The sequence below is a fragment of the Engraulis encrasicolus genome, chromosome 13, assembly GCF_034702125.1.
Source record: "Engraulis encrasicolus isolate BLACKSEA-1 chromosome 13, IST_EnEncr_1.0, whole genome shotgun sequence".
Lineage (NCBI taxonomy): Eukaryota > Metazoa > Chordata > Actinopteri > Clupeiformes > Engraulidae > Engraulis > Engraulis encrasicolus.
This window is the reverse complement of record NC_085869.1, coordinates 37,904,171-37,915,495: the sequence shown is the minus strand read 5'-3', so window position 1 is coordinate 37,915,495 and position 11,325 is coordinate 37,904,171. Positions and strand designations below refer to the sequence as shown.

Here is an 11,325-nt window from a genome sequence, read left to right as displayed (position 1 = left end):
GGCGTCGTCTCGTGAGTCCATGTAGAGACGCAGGTTCTGGTGGAAGTTGATCAGCCCATAGTAGAAGAAGACATCACCCTGGAAACAGGAAAACGCATCAGACCGCCTCCACACAGGAAACGCATCATCACATTACAGTACATCACGTTCCTATAGTAGAAGACATAATCTGCAGCAGGAAACGCATCATCAGACTGGGACACATGCGCACACAGTATAAGCACTGCAATTCAAAATCAAGAAGGCTTGAAGCGGGCACTCTAAAAAGAGATGCCCAGACAAAAGTGGGTGTGATGGAGTGACCATCACTAGGGTTGTGGGATTGTTCTGACTGTCACGCCAACGAGCCTGGCTTATAGCGGCCAGAGCGCAATCCTCAAGTGGTCTGTATAATTATTATAACTGTAAATGCTTCCTAACATATTCGAAACACTTTTCAAATATTGCAGTGATTTTTTTTCCATCACCAAATATCAACCATTTTTTTGATGATGAAATGCATTTTGGAAAAAAGAGATGAGCTCTGGTCTACTGTGCCATCTTAAGAAACCCCCTAGGTTTTTTTTTTCGTCATTATTTCGCTAGCGTGCCTATTCTGAATGAGCCATTTTTATATAGATTAATCTAGATTAATTTCATAATTACAGTGAGATTAATCTAGATTAAAAAAATAATCTATGCCCACCCCTAATTATTACGCATGCTGGTTAGACAGAGCGCATATTAGAGCGCTCAGTTGGTAGAGGAGCCTGTTCGGCCAGAAGGTTGCAGGTTCAGGCACCTCTCACTTGGGGCACCATACTGAGTGCATCTTAATATGCGACCTTGCCTCCTCCACTTGCCTCCTCCACTTGCTTCTCGTCATGATGACATCACTGACAACAGCATTATATTTCAATATCTTGCAAAAGCTCAATTGTAAAGTCTTTTTCTCATTTGCAATTGGGATGGTGAATGAAAAACAGTCCCTCAAAAGTTGTTGTGGCGAGGCTGACAGCTGGGAAACTTTATCGTTTTCTCCACGGAGGAGGGGCCAGGAGGCGGGACGAGGAGATAAGCACAAGTGGAGGAGGCAAGGTCACATATTGGGATGCACCCACTGTGTAGAACCAGCCCTGACCATCTTGGTATGGACTTCCTATGGTTTTCACACATCGGCAACAATACTGTTTGACTGCCATCTGCAGGATGACTGGCATATTGTTGCTAATCGATGCCCATGCAAGCATGCAAGGCAGGGAACGTGCTTGCTGTGTTTACATGTACTGTACGCATGTAACCGCATCAGACGGAATGCATATAATTGCTTCAATACAACTGTGGTACTTCACATCAGGGATCGGGTGGCAGATAGTCAACTGAACTCTCATTAATGTTTTGCACCATTGTTTGACTTTATCGCGAGCTCAACATGGACGTTTGGGTAGGTCGCCTCCAGTGGTGTAGTGGGGATTTTTAAAGGAGGGTATGTGATTTTTGCAATTGCAATTACTTAAGCACTGTTTCCCATCCTTTTTTGTCTTTTGTCATCTCTTCTACACTCCACACATTTGCGATTATTATTATTTTTTCTCTTGTGTACCACAGTGTTACACCCATCCCTCTGGTTGGAAACAACTGCTCAAACATTTAGGGTCAAAACAAAGATGGCGGTGTTCAAATGATGCCATTCATTCTATTAGACCAGGGGTGGAGACCCTTTTTCCTTCGAGGGGCAACCTCAGATTCCTCCAAGGGCCAGAAAAGTTCTCCAAGGGCCATACTATGAGCACAAATCAGAATTTCCCCCTGCACTTTTGGCCTATATTGAAGGCGTCCACTTTTACAACTGACCCCACCTTCTATACAGTATATCACGAAAGTGAATACACCCCTCACAGTTTTGCAGATTTTTGAGTTTATCTTTTCATAGGAAAGCATTACAGAAATGTAACTTTGACACAATGATTAGTGACCTTTTAACAACATATTTAACCGCTTACATTTCTTGTTCACTCAGAAAAAAACAAAATACAGCCATTAATGTTTGAACATGTACTCACAAAAGTGAGTACACCCCAGATTAAAATCTCGTAGAGAAGGGGCTATGTTGGCTCGAATCGTCTCAAAATGAAACGAAATGAAAAGGGATGACAAGGGAGGTCATCAGTGTGCGTTTCAACCTTTCTTTGCATTGAACTTTTAAATTTTGAGTCTGCATCTGGCTTAAATAGATTGGTGTGAGATTTGAATGCAATCCTATGGAGAATATCATGATCTGCTTCAGTAGTCACAGTGCATGTTGATTTGTATGTTTCTTTTAGGTGTATTTCAGATTGCCCATGTTGACAGCATTCATGCATCCCCAAACCATGTCAGTCCCACTACCATGCTTGGCTTATGAGAGGATACACCTTTTTTGTAAAACTCACTTGTTTACCACCACACATGCTTGACACCATCTAAAGCAAATTTGTTTATCTTGGTCTCAAGAGAGATGAACAGACCAAGGATATGGATCACTGGAACCATGTTGTGTGATCTGAAGAGACCAAGATAAACAAATTTGCTTTAGATGGTGTCAAGCATGTGTGGTGTATTCACTTTCGTGATATACTGTAGATCCCCCGAAGTACAGTATAACTTAATTGCATTACAAATGTAATTTCCAAGATTCCTTAGACAGAGGTAGAGCACTCAGCATCTAGTGCTCTAGATCTATGGCATGACATTACATTACACCATTACTTACTCAAACCTTCTTTTTATTTTTACTTACTCAACCCTGTCACATCCCAAGAGCCTAAGAGCAGCTCTTTAAACATTAGGCCACAGTGACCACAAAGGAAACGCATCATCACATTACAACATCACCATACACATGTACATACTGAGGAATTGCTACATGTCCGTGCACACACACACACACACACACACACACACACACACACACACACACACACACACACACACACACACACACACACACACACACACACACACACACACACACACACACAGACACACACACACCACACACACAGGCCCGCTGACAGGGGTGGACAAAGGGGTATGTTGTCCCGGGCCCAGGGAGATAGGGGACCCAGAATTGGATACCCATTACATTGTATGTATTGGGTAGGGGGCCCTTTCAGATGACTTTGTCCTGGCCCCGGCAAAAGCTGTCAGCGGCCTTGCACACACACACACACACACACACACACACACACACACACACACACACACACACACACACACACACACACGCACGCACGCACGCACACACACACACGTACCGTGATGTTCTCTGGGATGGTGAACTTGACTTGGCAGGAGCATGGCTTGGTGGCGTTCTGCCGGTCCTCTCTCATCTCATAGCAGCTAGAACAACTATCAGCATCCGTGTAATCCACCTACACACACACACACACACACACACACACACACACACACACACACACACACACACACACACACACACACACACACACACACACACACACACACACAGTCATTGGAACACTTGTTGCACTGGGTAGAAGTGTGTGTGTGTGTGTGTGTGTGTGTGTGTGTGTGTGTGTGTGTGTGTGTGTGTGTGTGTGTGTGTGTGTGTGTGTGTGTGTGTGTGTGTGAGTGTGAGAGAGAGAGAGAGAGAGAGAGAGAGAGAGAGAGAGAGAGAGAGAGAGAGAGAGAGAGAGAGAGAGAGAGAGAGAGAGATGTGGGTAAGAGAGAGGGAAATTGATAAATAAATTCAGAGAAAGCGAGAGGTCATCAGAAAAAAAGAAAAGAAAGAGAGGGTGATGTCTTTCAACTGTGTGTGTGTGTGTGTGTGTGTGTGTGTGTGTGTGTGTGTGTGTGTGTGTGTGTGTGTGTGTGTGTGTGTGTGTGTGTGTGTGTGTGTGTGTGTGTGTGTGTGTGTTTAGGATACGTCTTTGTGAAACAGTTGGGTGAGGTATAGAAAGAGGAACATTCTTCAACAATAAAACAATTCACAGAAGTCTCTTCCACTATCACACATGCACATTCACTCTCCCACACAAACAACACCACTAATCTCACACAACACCAACCTCATCTCGACATCTTATCTCTCAGAAATATCACCTGCTGAAACATACCCCCCAGCCCCACACACAAACACACACACACACGCCCCTCCACAAAGACAGACGACTACCTGATATATTACAAACACACAGGACTCCCCACCACACACATACTGTAGTATTCATACACACACACACACCTGTATCTGTGTGTGTATGTGTGTGTGTGCGTGTGTCTCCCCTTGATCTTGTGTGTGTTCTGCACAATGACAAGTAGCCAGACCCTCAGTAAGTGAGACACACACCATAGCGAGGCAGTTGTGTGTGTGTGTGTGTGTGTGTGTGTGTGTGTGTGTGTGTGTGTGTGTGTGTGTGTGTGTGTGTGTGTGTGTGTGTGTGTCACCGTGACACACACACACACACACACACACACACAGACACTGTCACCTTGATCTTGTATATATTCTACTTAGTGTCGAGTAGTCAGAACTCCAGTAGGACACACAGCACGGCGAGGCAGTACAAGAGAGGCAGGAGTGTTTGTGTGCACATGTGTGTGTGTGTGCGCGCGTGTGTTACTCCCCTTGATCTCGTGTGTGTTCTGCACGGTGACGAGTAGCCAGACCCCCAGTAGGATACACATGCACGGCAAGGCCGTAGAAGAGCGGCAAGAGTGTGTGAGTGTCCCACCTTGATCTTGTGTGAATTCTGCAAAGCGACCAGTAGCCAGACCCCCAGTAAGACACACCAGCGAGGCAGGTGTGTGTGTGTGTGTGTGTGTGTCTCACCTTGATCTCGTGTGTGTTCTGCACGGTGACGTGACGAATAGCCAGACCCCCAGTAAGAGACACACACCCTAGCAAGGCAGGTGTGTGTGTGTGTCTCACCTTGATCTCGTGTGTGTTCGGCACGGTGACGAGTAGCCAGACCCCCAGTAGGATACACAGCATAGCAAGGCAGGTGTGAGTGTGTGTGTGAGAGTGTGTGTATTACTCACCTTGATCTCGTGTGTGTTCTGCACGGTGACGAGTAGCCAGACCCCCAGTAGGATACACAGCACGGCGACGCCGTAGAAGAGCGGCAGGAGTGTGTGAGCGTTGAGCGCCGGAGACCAGGCGGGGAGACGCTGCTGCTTAAACGCAGAGTTATCCGGTCGCCGCGACAACGGCCCCGAGGCCTTCACCTTCCCCATTATGATCACACACACACACACACACGCACACTAACTAACTAACTAACACACACACACACACTCACACACATACAGACAGAAACACACACACACACACAGGTGCAATCTCACAGATGAATGCACACGCACACAAACACTCAAACCCACAGGCCAGGCGTGCCGGGAGGAGAGAAGAGAAGAAGGAATGGAAAAAAATAAATAAATGAAAAGGCAGAAATCAAGCTCACACAAGAGAGGAGTTTCACACACCACACACACTCACGGTCTAGTTGAGAAGGACGAGTTCGAAAATATAAATCGTCAGAATAATCGAACAAACACACAGCAAAAGAGGGGGAAAGCTTCCGCCTCCTGTCGTCTTTTTTTTCTCTTCCCAGCGTGTGGAGGGCTGAGCTTTGGACAGCCGCCTGTTACTGATTAACCACACACCCAACACACACACTTCTCTCTCTCTCTATCTCTCTCACACACACACCCAACAAACACTTCCCTCTCTCTCTTTCTCCCTCTCTCTCTCTCTCTCTCTCTCTCTCTCTCTCTCTCTCTCTCTCTCTCTCACACACACACACACACCCAACACACACTTCCCTCTCTCTTTCTCCCTCTCTCTCTCTCTGTTACACACACACACACACTATCATATGAATACAAACTTCCCCTCCCACTTTCACATGCACGCACGCACACACACGCACACACAGTTACACAATTGCACATGCACAATCGCACAACAGGCACACAGGGAGGGGAGGGGACAAGTTGGTTTGGTGAAAAGAATATGCTACGAAGACATGAGAGAAGCTATATTCTCTCCCCCTCCTTCCCTGTCTCTCTCTCCCTCTCCCCTCTCCCACACACTGCAAGATAAGTGTTACAGTTTTTCTCGATTGCTTACACACAATTTTCGGAATCAGTTCTTGATTCCTCAAAACTCTACACACAAATCTCCTTACCTCACACACAGCGGGCAAAACTCCTCACTACCTCTGAAAAATGCAGGTCTTGTCTCTCTCAAAACAATGTACTCTCTTTTAAAAACGTCATTTTGTTCTCAAATTACACACACTAGCAGTCATTTTAATACACTCTGATGTGAACCATTGAACACTAGTATGCACAAGGTAAAACTCTATACTCAACTTGACACACAGTAGAAACTTATTTTCTTCATTGTTCTACTTACTAAAGAGGGTATTTTTCTGTAGTAAAATGCTGAAATATTGTTTTTAGACTCGGAGTACACAGATGTGTGGCAAAAAAATATATTTTACATATTTTTCTGACATTTAAAAAAATGCACTAATTTATTGTAAAATATTGGGTAACCACATGAAAGTGATCTCTTGTATAACATATTTTGGAGTTCAAAAACTAAACAAATGTGTTTTCTCACTGCATCCACTCATGTTTTCATCAATACCACATGCAATATGACCTTATGGGGTGATGATTTCAGATTGTAAACCGGTATGAAGAGAGTTTGCCCATGTGATGAGGAAGTGAACATAGTATGGCAGTTGATTTTAGTATTTTGAATGGCAGTGTGTTCAATGCGACAACCAGGGATTTTCTTCATGAAAATTGTGTGTAATCCAGATAATTGTGTGTAGTGGTTTGAAACTGAAATGTGAGTGTAAAGAAGGAATTGTGCTTAGTGTTCAGTGACATTGGTTAGGAGAGTTGGGAAATGGGTGAGATGTTCCGAGAATTGTGTGTGAAGTACCAGAACTTGTGTGGAGGCAATCGAGAAAAACTGTAAAGAAGCACAAGTGGAACTGGGCAATGCTAAAATGCCTGTCTTCATCAAAAGGAAACACAACACAGAGCAGGGCCTCATGTACTCAAGTCTTGTATAGATTTCCTTCTTTTTTTGCAATCAACAGGTTTTCATGGTAGCCTACATTCTGCCCTGGGCAGTCGTGGGTAAGCGGTTAGGGGTTAGGCCGTCAGACTTGTAGCCCAAAGGTTGCCTGTTCGACTCCCAACCCGCCAGGTTGGTGGGGGGAGTAATTCACCAGTGCTCTCCTCCATGACTGAGGTACCCTGAACATGGTATCGGCTCACCGCACTGCACTCTTTCCATTGGGGGCTGCCCCCTTGCACGGGTGAGGCATAAATGCAATTCCGTTGTTTGCAGTGTTCACTTGTGGGCTGTGTCACAATAACAATGGGAGTTTCCCAGTTGGGCTTTCACTTCACTTCACTTCCATTCCATTTCAAGTCTGTGTACATACAGCACACATTTTATACAGTGAGTCAATCTTACTACTTCCAAAGTTTGTACGTAGATTTTTTTTGTCAGGAAGCAAGCTTTGTACATAGTATACATTAGGCCCCAGTTAGGGCTGTGATCAGTGGTGTAGTCTACTTTTTGTAGTGGGTATACTGTATATTTGAACATTTTTTGAAGTGGGTATACTGTATATATTTGTGCTATTCTAAATAATGGAGCAATCAATTTTAAGTGGGTATACTGAAACCCCTGAAAATTTGAAGTGGGTATACTGCGTATACCTGCGTTCTACGTAGACTACACCACTGGCTGTGATTATGCTTTTTGATATTTATAACAGTAAAAGGAGATTAATTTAAGTCCATTAAAAACACTGATGTTTGTGAACATGTTTGGTGTCATAACAGAGCTTTGTCCACTCTCCAGTGACGGATTCAGAACTAGTGTTTGTGCATTGCGTAATACTCGTCTTTTTATCCTCCATGTAGGCCTATGGGTGAGTGGCTTTAATACTCTTTATTATATGGTGTGACGTCATCGGTCGAATGCTCCATTCATTTCAACGGGGCTCCCCAACGTTCGCACGTCTGTTATTTTTCGATAACGGACGGGTTGGTCTATAACAGACCGCTGTCAATGGCAACAAGACTTTTCACTGCTAAAGCGACTTTTCAACAAGACTCTAATCAGCTGCTGTGATAGACAACACCTGTTGTCCTGGCTACCCAGCTGTTCCCTAGCGGTGTTCCACAACGGCACTGTTTTGTTTTGCGCAGCAACAATCTTTTGACATTAAAAACTAGCCTATAATAGACTTCACATTAAATTGGCCTAAAGAAATGTTCCCGCCATGTGTGAATAATTTAAGTATATCCATAGCCTATAATAAGCGGGTTAACTTTCGGCGAGTCGGTCGTTTTGTGGAATAGCAGCACTTCAGAGAGAACAAGACCCCTCCGCTCCGCGTCGGGGTCTAAAGATTCTCTCTGTCGTGCTGCTATTCCACGGTAGCGACCTTCTCGCCGAACGTTAACCCTTACGTAACCTACGACTTTGGCGCTCCCTTCGGTGGGCAATCACCATTCCGACAGTAGTTGATTGTCATTCCGAGCCATTCAAACATTGTTGCAAGTGCTTAGAGGCGCGTGAACAACATTGTAACTCTACATTTTCAGCAATGTTGCGACACGAGCGGAAAGTGGAGAGAGTGACAGCGCAATTACAGGATCAGTGTATCATTTTGTCACGGTCCAAATGCCCGGTCTAAGAGCTTTGAAAAACGGTTCCTGCAATAAAACGCCAAGGTCGGAATGGCAGTGCGTCGGAATGGCGGGGTGTAAAGGGCGGGTTATGCTTCCTACTTGTGCCACAAAGTGAGCTTGTCGCAGCCATGATGCAGTTAATTTTGATTTATGCCCTGTTTTGAAGCACGGTCTGCGCGATGTCATTCCACGCTCAAACTGCCTTCAATACAAAGAGTAAACTAGACGTGTCGGTTGTTTTTTAGCATCACAGACTCGACGACAATGAAAATGAAACATTAAATCTTTATATCACGTGCATGTTTGATCGCACTGGCAGCCACAGTGGTAGTTTGGAACAAAGAAGTGGCTCATTTGTCGAGGACGAAGCGGAATGTTTCCTCGACCTCGGAACCACTGTTCAACTGTCCAAATAACTTCAGCGTCGTAACTTGCAAGCGCACGTGTTGTCTTTGGTTCGTGTAAATAAATCAAACAACAAAGCACGGGCAACTTATTTAATGAAGAGCTCACAGTCCGTAGACCGACGAAGGTTAGAACAAGGAAGTAGCGCTTGTTCTCGACTCGAGGACAGAGCAGGCTGGTCGAGAGGACCAATCAGAGACCTATTTTCGCTCTTCACGCCGTCGCTCCCTGCGTCGAGACACAATTTTGGGGAGGTGCCCCAGAGTACCTGCGTGATGGGGGGGGCTTCACTCCGTTAACTGCGCGGCTCACTGCATCACGACGCAGGGACGCTGGGCTGGAGGCATAAACCACCCTTAACCCTCCCTTCTAGAGGTGCTCCGATTGCTCGGCAGCCGATCAGGATCGGCCGATAATGGCCAAAAATAGCCTGATCGGTGATCGGAAAAACATGCCGATCAAAAACCCGATCCAGAGATATTAAATTCCTCACGCAACCATTTCGCCTTTACACCTGGCGCTGCCTGCATGTAGCCTAGGTGCTGGCTCTGCACAGCTGCTGCACCAAAATAAGGCATCTTTACAATTGTCTTTAACTTTTTGGAATTCCCTCCTTCATTTTCACCATTTATAATCATATCTGCATCAATGATCTGATTTTCCGATCCATGCGCCGTTTACATGACGCTTGTAATTTGCGAATGATGTGTCAGTCTCGCCATGTTCGCTATTTTGAGTTACAGCCTGTCAGCACGCAACAACTAAACGTTTCCAAAACAATCATCAACTGTAGGCCTATTGTTTTTAAAGTTGTAGCCTAATGGACAGCCAGGTCATTAGAAACTTGAGAACGCTGAGAAACTTATTCATGCCTTTGTCACCAGTAGGATAGACTAGGCTACTGCAATGCTCTCTTCTCTGGTCTCCCAAAAAAATTAATTGACAAATTGCAACTCATTCAAAATTCTGCGGCAAGAATCCTAACAAGAACCAGAATGAGAGAGCACATCTCTCCTGTCTTGGCAGACCTGCACTGGTTACCTGTCTCATACAGAATCGACTTTAAGATTCTGCTCACAGTATTTAAAGCATTAAATGGACTTGCCCCTAGCTATATCTCAGACATGCTCTCTTTTTATGCCCCTGCTCGAGCTCTCAGGTCCACTGATGCCAAGCTGCTAAGGACCCCCACCCCCCCGCAGAAGAAGATCGGCGACGCCGCGTTTGCCTGCTATGCGCCCAAGAGATGGAACGCCCTCCCCATCGAGATCCGATCAGCCACCTCCGTCGACTCCTTCAAGAAGCAGCTGAAGACCCACCTCTTCATCCTTGCCAACTCCTAGCTGCCAAGGCGTCATAGTGTCCCAGCTGCCGCAGCGCCCTTACTACTCGCAACCAGCCCTGGCAGGGGGCTCCCCTAGGTGGCCGCTGGTCTCTGCCTGAGGTTTCTTCCTGACTATAGGGGGTCTTTTTTCTCAGACCTCACTGAGCTTTTTTTTCCCCTTACAAACTATGAATCAAGCGAAAGGGAGTTTTTCCTCACCCCTGATGCCACCAGGGGCCGCACCTGAGTGCCCAATCTCTGTGTGACTATCTATGACTTATGATAGGCCCAGCCACTATGGACCTTACACATCTAAGAATCCTTGTCCTAACCTACGTTGACCTTATGACTCTACATTCTCTGTCTATCTCTTCTTCCTCTGCCTTCCTGCTTTTTCTGCCTCTCCTCTATACCTCTCCTTTTAAATCTATCTCTAACAATGTTTCTTTTTCCCATTTGTTAAGCACTTTGAGTTACATGCCTTGTATGACACAGTGCTATACAAATACAATTATTATTATTATTATTATTATTATTATTAGTTTGTAGTCGCTGCAACACCAAACAGCAACTAGGGAGAGTGGACGGTGAAACTCAATGAGTCTGTGCAGGGAATTCTACATTCTATGACAGTGTTACAGAGAAAGAGCTTTCCTCGCAGACACGCTGTGTTGTGCGTGTTGCCTGTTCTTTCAAGTGAAGTTTTTTTTTCTTGTTTTGTGTATGTAGAATGAATCTCAAGTGTTTCAGTCACAATGTAATTTGCGATAGACTACTTCTCGCCCGTTAGCCATTTTACGTTATAACCTGTGTAGTTGCCTCGGTCAGCACGCAACAAGTTCACGTTGTCCGCGCAAGCATGCCAACGTTATTGTTTTCAAAGT

The 11,325-nt window shown here is 45.3% G+C and overlaps 1 protein-coding gene across 1 annotated transcript in view; it reads right to left on the bottom strand.

Moving 5' to 3' along the window:
- The window catches only part of tmem30c (transmembrane protein 30C), a 7,997-nt gene extending 2,419 nt beyond the window's left edge, over window positions 1-5,578 (bottom strand). The window contains exons 1-3 of the mRNA XM_063214617.1: window positions 5,023-5,578; window positions 3,276-3,392; window positions 1-78 (exon numbers count right to left, since the gene is read on the bottom strand). The exon at window positions 1-78 is cut by the window's left edge and continues 30 nt beyond it. Of these exons, the coding sequence (XP_063070687.1) occupies window positions 1-78; window positions 3,276-3,392; window positions 5,023-5,217 (390 nt within the window). The 5' untranslated portion in view covers window positions 5,218-5,578. The remainder of the gene's footprint in view (window positions 79-3,275; window positions 3,393-5,022) is intronic.
- Between the last annotated feature and the right edge of the window lie 5,747 nt (window positions 5,579-11,325).